A 14051-nucleotide genomic window follows, 5' to 3' on the forward strand; every position below is an offset into this window, starting at 1 on the left:
ACTTAACATCAGACCATTAACCCCTACTTAACATCAGACCACTGACCCCTACTTAACATCAGACCACTGACCACTACTTAACATCAGACTACTGACCACTACTTAACACTAGACCACTGACCACTACTTAACATCAGACCACTGACCACTACTTAACATCAGACTACTGACCACTACTTAACATTAGACCACTGACCCCTACTTAACATTAGACCATTAACCCTTACTTAACATCAGACCACTGACCCCTACTTAACATCAAACCACTGACCCCTATTTAACATCAGACCACTGATCCCTAAGTGTCTATATGAATGTTCCATCTGTATATAAGTGCCTATATGAATGTTCCATCTGTATATAAGTGCCTATATGAATGTTCCATCTGTATATAAGTGCCTATATGTGTGTCCCATGCCATCCTGTGTGCGTGTGTGTGTTTGTGTGCCTCTGTACCTCTTTGTGTCTATATAGAGTGAATCATTCAATTCATTTATTCATTAAATTGTATTTTTGTGTCAAATTGCTATTTGGCAGTCCTTCCCTTATGGGAACAGAAACAAATATAAAAAGGAATGAAAAAAAATCTCTACATCATAGCTATAATTATAGCAGTAAAAATAATACAAATAAATACATACAGAAAAATAAAGCGGAAAGCGTTTTAACCCGGTCTGGCACACAGAGAAGTTTCAAGTGTGACAGAGGCCTACACACAATCTACAGTATATTTATACATGCCCTTTGCTATATATCTGGAGCTAAATATTTGTTTCTATTTAATTATAATTTGTCTTTTTCTTTTATTCCAGGCTTTATTTAATAATTCAGCAAATGGAAATACACAATGGAAAAAACAACCATTTCAGTATCTCCTCATCGCTCAGCCACATAATGGTAGAAAGGGCAATAGAGGATAAAATGAGTTTCATTCTGTATTTCTCCGAGGTCACAAGTTACATAGTCGTTTGTGTTCCATTTCACCACAATACCGACCTGTTTCAATACGCAGAGGCAATATCCCTGATCTGACCTGTTTCAATACGCAGAGGCAATATCCCTGATCTGACCTGTTTCAATACACAGAGGCAATATCCCTGATCTGACCTGTTTCAATACACAGAGACAATATCCCTGATCTGACCTGTTTCAATACGCAGAGGCAATGGTCCCATGTGGCTCAGTTGGTAGAGCATGGCGCTTGCAATGCCAGGGTTGTGGGTTCATTCCCCACAGGGGGACCAGGATGAATATGTATGAACTTTCCAATTTGTAAGTCGCTCTGGATAAGAGCGTCTGCTAAATGACTTAAATGTAAATGTAAATCCCTGATCTGACCTGTTTCAATACGCAGAGGCAATATCCCTGATCTGACCTGTTTCAATACGCAGAGGCAATATCCCTGATCTGACCTGTTTCAATACGCAGAGGCAATATCCCTGATCTGACCTGTTTCAATACACAGAGACAATATCCCTGATCTGACCTGTTTCAATACACAGAGAAAATATCCCTGATCTTACCTGTGCACATAGTGATCTCTTGTTTTTAGGTAGGTTATACATAATATATCTCTCACACACCAATTCACCCTTAAGGTATCTGTGACCAACAGATGCATATCTGTATTCCCAGTAATGTGAAATCTATAGATTAGGACCTAATAAATGTATTTAAATTGACTGATTTCCTTGAACTGTAACTCAATAAAATCTTTGAAATTGTTGCATGTTGTGTTTATATTTTTGTTTGTGCGTATAGTGTGTGTGTGTGTGTGTGTATGTAGTGTGTGTGTGTGTGTGTGTGTGTGTGTGTGTGTGTGTGTGTGTGTGTGTGTGTGTGTGTGTGTGTGTGTGTGTGTGTGTGTGTGTGTGTGTGTGTGTGTGTGTGTGTGTGTGTGTGTGTGTATGTAGTGTGTGTGTGTGTGTGTGTGTGTGTGTGTGTGTGTGTGTGTGTGTGTGTGTGTGTGTGTGTGTGTGTGTGTGTGTGTGTGTGTGTATGTAGTGTGTGTGTGTGTGTGTGTGTGTGTGTGTGTGTGTGTGTGTGTGTGTGTGTGTGTGTGTGTGTGTGTGTGTGTGTGTGTGTGTGTGTGTGTGTGTGTGTGTGTATGTAGTGTGTGTGTGTGTGTGTGTGTGTGTGTGTGTGTGTGTGTGTGTATGTAGTGTGTGTGTGTGTGTGTGTGTGTGTGTGTGTGTGTGTGTGTGTGTGTGTGTGTGTGTGTGTGTGTGTGTGTGTGTGTGTGTGTGTGTGTGTGTGTGTGTGTGTGTGTGTGTGTGTGTGTGTGTGTGTGTATGTAGTGTGTGTGTGTGTGTGTGTGTGTGTGTGTGTGTGTGTGTGTGTGTGTGTGTGTGCGCATTTACGTGTGTTTACGTGCGTGCGTGTGTGTGTTATACATATAGAAATATGTCTCTCTGTATCTCCTGGTCTTGTTGACGTGACCTAGCTGTTATGTCACAATGTTCTGTCATTGCAGTTGGTTCCCTCCCTTTGTCATTACGTAGCGGAACTGGTAAATACTCATTCCTGTCTGGCAGTACAGAATGTAGGACAGCAGCAGTGTCACTCATGGACCACAACTCATTGACACTAACCTACATGGACATAATGATGGGAAAGGGAGGGAGAGAGGGTCAGACAATGTAGTTAGATAAACACAATAGCCTTCTGAATCACTTTGACAACTGTCATCTATCTATTGATACCTGTCATCTCTCTATTGATACCTGTCATCTCTCTATTGATACCTGTCATCTCTCTATTGATAACTGTCATCTCCCTATTGATACCTGTCATCTCTCTATTGATACCTGTCATCTCTATATTGATAACTGTCATCTCTCTATTGATACCTGTCATCTCTCTATTGATAACTGTCATCTCTCTATTGATACCTGTCATCTCTCTATTGATACCTGTCATCTCTCTATTGATACCTGTCATCTCTATATTGATACCTGTCATCTCTCTATTGATACCTGTCATCTCTCTACTGATACCTGTCATCTCTATATTGATACCTGTCATCTCTCTACTGATACCTGTCATCTCTATATTGATACATGTCGTTTCTCTCGAATTCTCTCCCTCCCTCTTCGTCTCTCTCGTTGTCCTCTCTCTCTCATCTCTCTTTCTCTCTATTTCTCTCTATTTCTCTCTCTCATCTCTCTTTCTCTCTCATCTCTCTCTCTCTCTCTCTCTCTGTCCTCTCTCTCTCCATCTCTTTTTCTCTCTATTTCTCTTTCTCTCTCTCTCACACACTCTTCCTCTCTCTCTCCTCTCTAACTCTCTCCTCCTCTCCTCTCTCTCTCCTTCTCTCTCTCTTCCTCTCCCTCTCCCTTTCTGTCTCTTCCTCTCTCTCTCTCTCTGTCTCTCTCTGTCTCTCTCTCTTTCTCCCCCTCTCCTTTCTCTCTCTCTGTCTCTCTCTTTCTCCCCCTCTCCTTTTCTCTCTCTCTGTCTCTCTCTTTCTCCCCCTCTCCTTTTCTCTCTCTCTGTCTCTGTCTCTGTCTCTCTCTCTCTCTCTGTCTCTCTGTCTCTCTCACTCTCTCTCTGTCTCTCTCTGTCTCTCTCTGTCTCTCTCTGTCTCTCTCTGTCTCTCTCTCTCTCTCTCTCTCTCTCTCTCTCTATCCCTCTCTCTATCACTCTCTCTATCCCTCTCTCTATCCCTCTTCCTCTCTCTCTAGACGATCAAGTCTGGTCATCACTACCAAGCTGTACTGGGGAGGAAAGTAAGTGCCTGTTCAAAAAGTCTTAACTATGTTTCAAATTCTGCAGAGCTCAGCTCTTTACACAAACACCTACATGACTTTTCTTTCTCTGCTTCTGTACCTCTTTACTGTTAATATCCTGTCATACTCTCCTGTTCTGCTGACCGGGGGACATTGTCTGATACCACACACCCACGCGTACACACACACACACACACACACACACACACACACACACACACACACACACACACACACACACACACACACACACACACACACACACACACACACACACACACACACACACACACACACACACACACACACACACACACACACACACACAGACAGACAGAAACACACAGAAGTGGGCAAGCACTGAGAAGGTTGAGTATCAGCAGTGAGCAGAGAAACAGAGTTGAACGTGTTGACCTTCTGTCCTGTCTGTGCCCACAGGGCAGAGACTGAAAGAGGCCTTTCAAGGAAACACATTATTGAAGGTAAGGCCACACAGCACGCACACACACACACACACACAGCACACACACACACACACACACCCTATCTCACCCCGTCTCACCCGGTCTCATCCGTCTCACCCCTATGAACTGTATTGGTTGATATCTCCTCTCCCCTCCTATGTTTCCCCTCCTCCTCTCCCCTCTTCTCTCCTCCCCTCCTCCTCTCCCCTCTTCTCTCCTCCCCTCCTCCTCTCCCCTCTTCTCTCCTCCCCTCCTCCTCTCCCCTCCCCTCCTCTCTCTCCCCTCCCCTCTTCTCTTCTCCCCTCCTATGTTTCCCCCCCTCCTGTCCCCTATTCTCTCCTCTCTCCTCTCTCTCCCCTCCCCTCCTCTCTCTCCCCTCCCCTCCTCTCTCTCTCCCCTCCCCTTCCCTCTCTCCTCTCTCTCCCCTCCCCTCGTCTCTCTCTCCCCTCCCCTCTTCTCTTCTCCCCTCCTCCCCTCCTCCTCTCCCGTCTTCTCCCTTCCTCCTCTCCCCTCGTCTCCCCTCCTCCTCTCCCCTCCTCTTCTCCCCTCCTCCTCTCCCCTCTTCTCCCTTCCTACTCTCTCCTCGTCTCCCCTCATCTCCCGTCCTCCTCTGCTCCTCTCTCCTCCCCTCTTCTCTTCTCCCCTGATATGTTTCCCCCCCTCCTGTCCCCTATTCTCTCCCCTCTCTCTCTCTCTCTCCCCTCCCCTCCCCTCTCTCCTCTCTCTCCTCCCCTCTTCTCCCCTCCCCTCACCTCCCCTCCTCCCCTTCTCCTCTCCCCTCCTCCTCTCCCCTCTTCTCCCTTCCTCCTCTCTCCTCCCCTCCCCTCCTCCTTTCCCCTCGTCTCCCTCCCTCCTCTCCCCTCTTCTCCCTTCCTGCTCTCTCCTCGTCTCCCCTCCTCCTCTCCCCTCTTCTCCCCTCCTCTCTCCTCGTCTCCCCTCCTCGTCTCCCCTCCTCCTCTCCCCTCTTCTCCCTTCCTCCTCTCTCCTCGTCTCCCCTCCTCCTCTCCACTCCTCCTCTCCCCTCGTCTCCCTCCCTCCTCTCCCCTCTTCTTCCTTCCTCCTCTCTCCTCGTCTCCCCTCCTCCTCTCCCCTCGTCTCTTCTCCCCTCTTCTCCCCTCCTCCCCTCCCCTCCTCCTCTCTCCTCCCCTCCCTTCCTCCTCTCCCCTCCTCGTCTCCCTTCCTCTCCTCTCCCTCCTCCTCTCCCCTCCAGGTCTGAAGGGCTCTCTCCAGAGGTTGCAGCTGGAATATGTAGACGTGGTCTTCGCAAACCGCCCCGACACCAACACGCCCATGGAGGGTGAGTCAGTCTATCAACATTCACCATTGGGGACCGAGCAATTGGTTGATTAGTCTCATAGTCTGAAAAATCTGATCTGATTGTTTTGTGTTTGTATTTATTAAGGATCCCCATCAGCTACTGCCAAGGCAGAAGCTACTTTTCCTGGGGTCCAGCAACATTTAGGCAGTTAATGCAAGCAGTGGATTTTCTATGTCAGGCTAACAAACAGAGCAGAATCAGGATTTAGACAGACAGACAGACAGACAGACAGACAGACAGACAGACAGACAGACAGACCAGAATCAGGATTTAGACACACACACACACACACACACACAGACAGACAGACAGACAGACAGACAGACAGACAGACAGACAGACAGACCAGAATCAGGATTTAGACACACACACACACACAGACAGACAGACAGACAGACAGACAGACAGACAGACAGACAGACAGACAGACAGACAGACCAGAATCAGGATTTACACACACACACACACACACAGACAGACAGACAGACAGACAGACAGACCAGAATCAGGATTTAGACACACACACACACACAGACAGACAGACAGACAGACAGACAGACAGACAGACAGACAGACAGACAGACAGACAGACAGACAGATAATATTTTTGACAACTTTTACTTTTACTCCACGACATTCCTAAAGAAAATATTGTACTTTTTACTCCATATATTTTCCCTGACAGCCAAAAGTACTCGTTACGTTTCGAATGCTTAGGACAAAAAAACTGTCCAATTCACGTACTTACCAAGAGGACACGTGATCATCCCTATTGTCTCTGATATCACGAAACACAAATACTTTGTTTGAAAGTGTCAGGGTGTGTCTCAGGTTATATGTCTGGTTTGCTTAATAAAAGGAATTTGAAATTATTTAAAGCATTTACTTTGAATGTTGATACTTAAGTATTTTTTTTGTAATTACATTCACTTTTGGTACTTAAGTCTATTTAAAACCAAATAATTTTGGACTTTTGCTCAAGTAGTATTTTACTGGGGGACTAACACTTTTACTTGGCATTTTCTATTAAGGTACAGCTGAAGTCGGAAGTTTACATACACTTAGGTTGGAGTCAATAAAACTAGCTTTTCAAACACTCCACAAGTTAACAAACTATAGTTTTGTCAAGTCGGTTAGGACATCTACCTTGTGCATGACATAAGTAATTTCTCCAACAATTGTTTACAGACAGATTATTTCACTAATAATTCACTGCATCACGATTCCAGTGGGTCAGAAGTTTACATACACTAAGTTGACTGTGCCTTTAAACAGCTTGGAAAATTGGCTTTAGAAGCGTCTGATAGGCTAATTGACATAATTTGAGTCAATTGGAGGTGTACCTGGGGATGTATTTCAAGGCCTACATTCATACTCAGTGCCTCTTTGCTTGACATGATGGGAAAATCAAAAGAAATCAGCCAAGACCTCAGGAAAAAAATTGTAGACCTCCACAAGTCTGTTTCATCCTTGAGAGCAATTTCCAAACGCCTGAAGGTACCACATTCATCTGTACAAATAATAGTATGCAAGTATTAACACCATGGGACCACGCAGCCGTCATACAACTCAGGAAGGCGGCGCGTTCTGTCTCCTAGAGATGAGCGTACTTTGGTGCGAAAAGTGCAAATCAATCCCAAAACAACAGCAAAGGACCTTGTGAAGATGCTGGAGGAAACAGATACAAAAGGATCTATATCCACAGTAAAACAAGTCCTATTTCAACATAACGTGAAAGGCCACTCAGCAAGGAAGAAGCCACTGCTCCAAAAAACCCATAAAAAAGCCAGACTACGGTTTGCATCTTCACATGGGGACAAAGATCGTACTTTTTGGAGAATTGTCCTCTGGTCTGATGAAACGAAAAAAGAACTGTTTGGCCACAATGACCATCGTTATGTTTGGAGGAAAAAGGGGGAGGCTTGCAGCCAAAGAACACCATCCCAACCGTGAAGCACGGGTGTGGCAGCATCATGTTGTGGGGGTGCTTTGCTGCAGGAGGGACTGGTGCACTTATCAACAAGGCAGGTCCTACAGGCCCTAGTTTTGTCGCACCTTGACTACTGTTCAGTCGTGTGGTCAGGTGCCACAAAACTAGGGCCTGTAGGACCTGCCTTATTGATAGTGTTGTTAAGTAGACATAGCACAGCTTTATTATAGGCAGACTTCTCCCCATCTTAGCTACTACTGCATCAATATGTTTCGACCATTACAGTTACGATCTAGGGTTACTCCACGCAGTTTAGTCATCTCAACTTGCTCAATTTACACATTATTTTTTATAAGATTTAGTTGAGGTTTAGGGTTTAGTGAGTGTTTTGTTGCAAATACAATGCTTTTAGTTTTAGAAATATTTAGGGCTAAATTATTCCTTGCCACCCACTCTGAAACTAACTGCAGCTCTTTGTTGAGTGTTGCAGTCATTTAAGTCGCTGTAGTAGCTGATGTGTAGAGTGTTGAGTCATCTGCATACATAGACACACTGGTTTTACTCAAAGTCAGTGGCATATCGTTAGTAAAAATTGAAAAAAGTGAGAAGCCTAAACAGCTACCCTGGGGAATTCCTGATCCTAGCTGGATTATATTTGAGAGGCTTCCATTAAAGAACACCATCTGTGTTCTGTTAGACAAGTAACTTTTTTTCCATTCATCAATAACTAGGGTACAGGTAGGTCCTGTTTCCTCATCAATATTTAGTGTACAGGTAGGGCCTGTTACTTCATCAATAACTAGGGTACAGGTAGGGCCTGTTTCCTCATCAATAACTAGTGTACAGGTAGGACCTGTTTCTTCATCAATATTTAGAGTACAGGTAGGGCCTGTTTCTTCATCAATAACTAGAGTACAGGTAGGGCCTGTTTCCTCATCAATAACTAGGGATCAGGTAGGGCCTGTTTCCTCATCAATAACTAGTGTACAGGTAGGACCTGTTTCTTCATCAATATTTAGTGTACAGGTAGGGCCTGTTTCTTCATCAATAACTAGGGTACAGGTAGGGCCTGTTTCTTCATCAATAACTAGGGTACAGGTAGGGCCTGTTGTCTCATCAATAACCAGGGTACAGGTAGGGCCTGTTTCTTCATCAATAACTAGGGTACAGGTAGGGCCTGTTGTCTCATCAATAACTGGGGTACAGGTAGGGCCTGTTTCTTCATCAATAACTAGTGTACAGGTAGGGCCTGTTTCTTCATCAATAACTAGTGTACAGGTAGGGCCTGTTTCTTCATCAATAACTAGTGTACAGGTAGGGCCTGTTTCTTCATCAATAACTAGGGTACAGGTAGGGCCTATTGTTTCTTCATCAATAACTAGTGTACAGGTAGGGCCTGTTTCTTCATCAATAACTAGGGTACAGGTAGGGCCTGTTTCTTCATCAATAACTAGGGTACAGGTAGGGCCTATTGTTTCTTCATCAATAACTAGTGTACAGGTAGGGCCTGTTTCTTCATCAATAACTAGGGTACAGGTAGGGCCTGTTGTCTCATCAATAACTAGGGTACAGGTAGGCCCTGTTTCTTCATCAATAACTAGGGTTAATGAATGCTGTTGTGTGTAGGCTATTGTAGTAAGCTAATATAATGCTATATTTTGTTTTCGCTGTAAAACACTTAAAAAATCTGAAATATTGGCTGGATTCACAAGATGCTTGTCTTTCATTTGCTGTACACAATGCATTTTTCAGAAATGTTTTATGATGAGTATTTAGGTATTCCACGTTGGTCTCTATAATTACTCTGGCTGCTTTGGTGCTATTTTTGACGGTAGCTGTGATGGTAGCTGCAATGTAAACCTGATTTATACCTCAAATATGCAAATCTTTCGAACAAAACATACATTTATTGTGTAACATGTTATAAGACTGTCATCTGATGAAGTTGTTTCTTGGTTAGTTAGGTTGGTTCTTGGTTAGTTAGGTTGGCTTTGTGCATGCTACCTGTGCTGTGAAAAATGTCTGTCCTTCTTTGTATTTGGTGGTGAGCTAACATAAATATACGTGCTGTTTTCGCTGTAAAACATTTAAAAAATCGGACATGTTGACTGGATTCACAAGATGTGTATCTTTCATTTGCTGTATTGGACTTGTTAATGTGTGAAAGTTAAATATTTCTAAAAAATATTTTGGGAATTTCGCGCTCTGCCTTTTCAGTGGAATGCTGGAGGAGTTCCACTAGCGGAACGCCTCGGCCAGACAGGTTAATGCATATAGTGTAAATCTGTCTCTTTCTGTGGCGAAAGAGACCATGTAGTTGTAAAGCTCTCCGCCCGTCACGGCGGCATAGTGCTTGTGTTTCTTTGCCAAGTGCATTCTGACCCAGAGCTCCCGATAGAAAATTATTCTAAAATAGAGTTCCTTTTTTAAAATGTCTTTCTCCTCCTCCTCCTCCCTCTTTCTGCCACATTCTTAAATTTTTCTTTTCCAATCTTTCTATTTATCATTCCCCTATCAAATCAAATCAAATGAAGTTGTGTTAGTCACATGCACCGAATACCACCTTACAGTGGAATGTTTACTTAGAAGCTCTTAACCAACAATGCAGTTTTAAGAAAATTTCTAAGAAAGAAAGTATAACAAATAATTAAAGAGCAGCAGTAAATAACATTTAACAGGGGCTATTAACAGGGGCTACCGGTAGAGAGTTAATGTGTCAATGTGCGGGGGTACCGGTGTCGAGGTAATTGAGGTAATTATGTACATGTAGGTAGAGTTATTACATTGGCTATGCATTGATAATAACAGAGAGTAGCTGCAGCGTAGGGGGATGGGGGGGGGGGGGGTCAATGCAAATAGTCTAGGTAGCCATTGGATTAGATGTTCAGGAGTCTTATGGCTTGGGGGGGTAGAAGCTGTTTAGAAGTCTCTTGGAGCTAGACTTGGGGCTCCGATTCCTCTTGCCTTGCGGTAGCAGAGAGAACAGTCTATGACTAGGGTGCCTGGAGTCTTTGACAATTTTTAGGGCCTTCCTCTGACACCGCTTGGTGTAGAGGTCTTGGATGGCAGGAAGCTTGGCCCCGGTGGTGTACTGGGCCGTACGCGCTACCCTCTGTAGTGCCTTGCGGTCAGAAGCAGAGCAGTTGCCATACCAGGTAGTGATGCAACCCGTCAGGATGCTCTCGATGGTGCAGCTGTAAAACCTTTTGAGGATCTGAGGACCCGTTCCAAATCTTTTCAGTCTCCTGAGGGGTAATAGGTTTTGTCGTGCCCTCTTCACAACTGTCTTGGTGTGCTTGAACCATGTTAGTTTGTTGGTGATGTGGACACCAAGGAACTTGAATCGCTCAACTTGCTCCACTGCAGATGAGAATGGGGGCGTGCTCGGCCCTCCTTTTCCTGTAGTCCACAATCATCTCCTTTGTCTTGATCACGTTGAGGGAGAGGTTGTTGTCCTGGCACCGCACAGTCAGGTCTCTGACCTCCTCTCTACAGGCTGTCTTATCGTTGTCTGTGATCAGGCCTTCCACTGTTGTGTCATCAGCAAACTTAATGATGGTGTTGGAGTCGTGCCTGGCCGTGCAGTCATGAGTGAACAGGGAGTACAGGAGGGGACTGAGCACGCACCCCTGAGGGGCCCCCGTGTTGAGGATCAGCATGGCGGATGTGTTGTTACCTACCAAGGACCTGGGGCGGTCCGTCAGGAAGTCCAGGATCCAGTTGCAGAGGGAGGTGTTTAGTCCCAGGGTCCTTGGCTTAGTGATGAGCTTTGAGGGCACTGCGGTGTTGAACGCTGACCTGTAGTCAATGAATAGCATTCTCACATAGGTGTTCCTTTTGTCCATGTGGGAAAGGGCAGTGTGGAGTGCAATAGAGATTGCATCATCTGTGGATCTGTTGGTGCGGTATGCAAATTGGAGTGGGTTTAGGGTTTCTGTTATAATGGTGTTGATGTGAGCCTATCTACCCATCTGGAAGCATCTTTCTCTCTCCTTGTACTATACCTCTATCCTATCTTCCTCTCCAACTCCTCCCTTCTCTCCCATTCACTCCTCCACCTCCTTCCTCTCCTCCTCCTTCCCTCTCTCCCTTCACTCCTCCACCTCCCTCCTCTCCTCCTCATTCCCTCTCTCCCTTCACTCCTCCATCTCCCTCCTCTCCTCCTCATTCCATCTCTCCCTTCACTACACCTCCCTCCTCTCCTCCTCATTCCCTCTCTCCCTTCACTCCTCCACCTCCCTCCCCTCCTCCCCTCTCTCCCTTCACTCCTCCACCTCCCTCCTTTCCTCCTCATTCCCTCTCTCCCTTCACTCCTCCACCTCCCTCCTCTCCTCCTCATTTCCTCTCTCCCTTCACTACTCCACCTCTCTCCTCTCCTCCTCATTCCCTCTCTCCCTTCACTACTCCACCTCTCTCCTCTCCCACTTGTTTTGTTCTCTCTATAGCACTATTGTGTGATGAACAATTCTGCCCCAGCTCTAGCTTCACTCCTTCTCCTTACTCCTTCCAGACAGCGTAGTGCGAGAGAGATAGAGAAAAGGGATACTTGAGAGAGAGAGAGAGAGAGAGAGAGAGAGAGAGAGAGAGAGAGAGAGAGAGAGAGAGAGAGAGAGAGAGAGAGAGAGAGAGAGAGAGAGAGAGGAGAGAGAGGAGAGAGAGAGAGAGAGAGAGAGAGAGAGAGAGAGAGAGAGAGAGAGAGAGAGAGAGAGAGAGAGAGATCCACAAAAGTGGAGACAAATCAGACCCTAATAATTACAAGGGAATTTGTGTAAACAGCAAATTGGGAAAGGCTTTCTGTAGCATTCTGAATTCAATAATTCAAACCTAAATGTAAAATTGTCTTTCTCCCTACTGATCATATATACACCTTACAAACACTAATTAATAAACACGTCCACCGCTTGTTTTATTGACTTTAAAAAAGCATTCGATTCTATTTGGCATGAAGGACTATTCTTCAAAATTCTCCACAGACATGTTGGATCATTATGCAGCCCCAATTAAAATTTGGACCAAAATATTTGACAGTGTAATCTTACCAACAGCTCTTACGGAAGTGATGTTTGGGGGCCACTCAATAAACTGGAATTTAAAATGTGGGACAAACATCCAAATGAAGCCCTACATGGAAAATTATGTCTGAAAATGTCAGTCCAGAGAAATACACCAACAAATGCATGTAGGGCAGTACTGGGCCGCTTTCTAGTGGTAATGAAAGTACAAAAAAAAATCATTACATTTTGGCTACACCTAAATTCAAGTCCAAATTCAAGTCCCTAATTCAAAGCACTTCAAACCCAAGAGCTGAGCCCAGAAATTAGCCCTCTCAATCAGCTGTTGTTGGACCTCACCAACCAAGCTGACACCAGCACTGATTAAAGAATTCAAATAAACATAATCATGAACCAATCAAAAGACTCATGTTTACAACATAGGAAAAACGAAACAAAATCCAAAGCCGACTAAATTGCTATCTGGCCCTAAACAGAGAATATGAATTGGTTGATTATCTCTACTCTGTCAGTGTCACGTTCGTCGTTTGGATGAAGAGAGGAGGACCAAGGCGCAGCGTGATATGAATACATCTTCTTTTTAATAAACGAAGAGAAACACTAAACAGACTAATACAAAACAACAAAACGAACGTGAAGCTATAAATGACAAGTGCAGACACAGGCAACTTACACATAGACAATAACCCACGAAATCCCTAAAGAATATGGCTGCCTAAATATGGTTCCCAATCAGAGACAATGATAAACAGCTGCCTCTAATTGAGAACCAATCTAGGCAACCATCGACATACAAACACCTAGACTAGAAAACACCCCATAAACATACAAAACCTCTAGACAAGTCAAAACACATAAATCCCCCATGTCACAACCTGACCTAACCAAAATAATAAAGAAAACAAAGATAACTAAGGCCAGGGCGTGACAGTCAGAGATACGAAGCAGAGACAGATCTTTACCAAGTACAGGCTGAGTGACCACCGATTGGCAATAGCAACCGGCAGATATAAAATAGACATGGCTACCCGAAGATGAGCGTGTATGTGGTCACTGCACAACAGGGGATGTAGAAATAGAGATCCACTTTCTCCTCTATTGTGAGAAATATTCCTCACCAAGAGATTCATTATTCACAGAAATTACCACATTTATTCCAAATGTTAACTTATTAAACCCAGAGGAAAAAAGAATACTCATGGGCGAAGAAGCAATGCCAAATATGTACTTGCCTGCCATAGCCTGAGGGACACTGTTCATCTGCATAGTAAGCAGTAACATACTTATTATTATTATTGTGACGGCTTTCATTGGTGGAAGGAGTGGAGGACCAAAATGCAGCGTGGTACGTATCCATAATATTATTTAATCGAGAATGAATACAAAATACAAAAGAACAAGAGAATACATGAAATCTGAAACAGTACCGTATGGTACGAACACAGGAAACAGGAAACAATCACCCACAAAACACAATAGAAAACAGGCTACCTAAATATGGCTCCCAGTCAAAGACAACGACTGACACCTGTCTCTGATTGAGAACCATACTAGGCCAAACACATAGAAATATAAATACAGAACAAAACATAGAAAAAAACA

General features: G+C 44.3%; 1 protein-coding gene across 2 annotated transcripts in view; it reads left to right on the forward strand.

Moving 5' to 3' along the window:
• Positions 1-14051, forward strand: part of kcnab1a (potassium voltage-gated channel subfamily A regulatory beta subunit 1a) — a 192796-nt gene that overhangs the window by 166143 nt on the left and 12602 nt on the right. For both annotated transcript variants that reach the window (XM_055895049.1, XM_055895050.1), the window contains exons 6-8: positions 3681-3725; positions 4164-4207; positions 5400-5486. In XM_055895049.1, the coding sequence (XP_055751024.1) occupies positions 3681-3725; positions 4164-4207; positions 5400-5486 (176 nt within the window). The remainder of the gene's footprint in view (positions 1-3680; positions 3726-4163; positions 4208-5399; positions 5487-14051) is intronic.

This window comes from Salvelinus fontinalis, chromosome 33, assembly GCF_029448725.1.
Source record: "Salvelinus fontinalis isolate EN_2023a chromosome 33, ASM2944872v1, whole genome shotgun sequence".
Taxonomy (NCBI): domain Eukaryota; kingdom Metazoa; phylum Chordata; class Actinopteri; order Salmoniformes; family Salmonidae; genus Salvelinus; species Salvelinus fontinalis.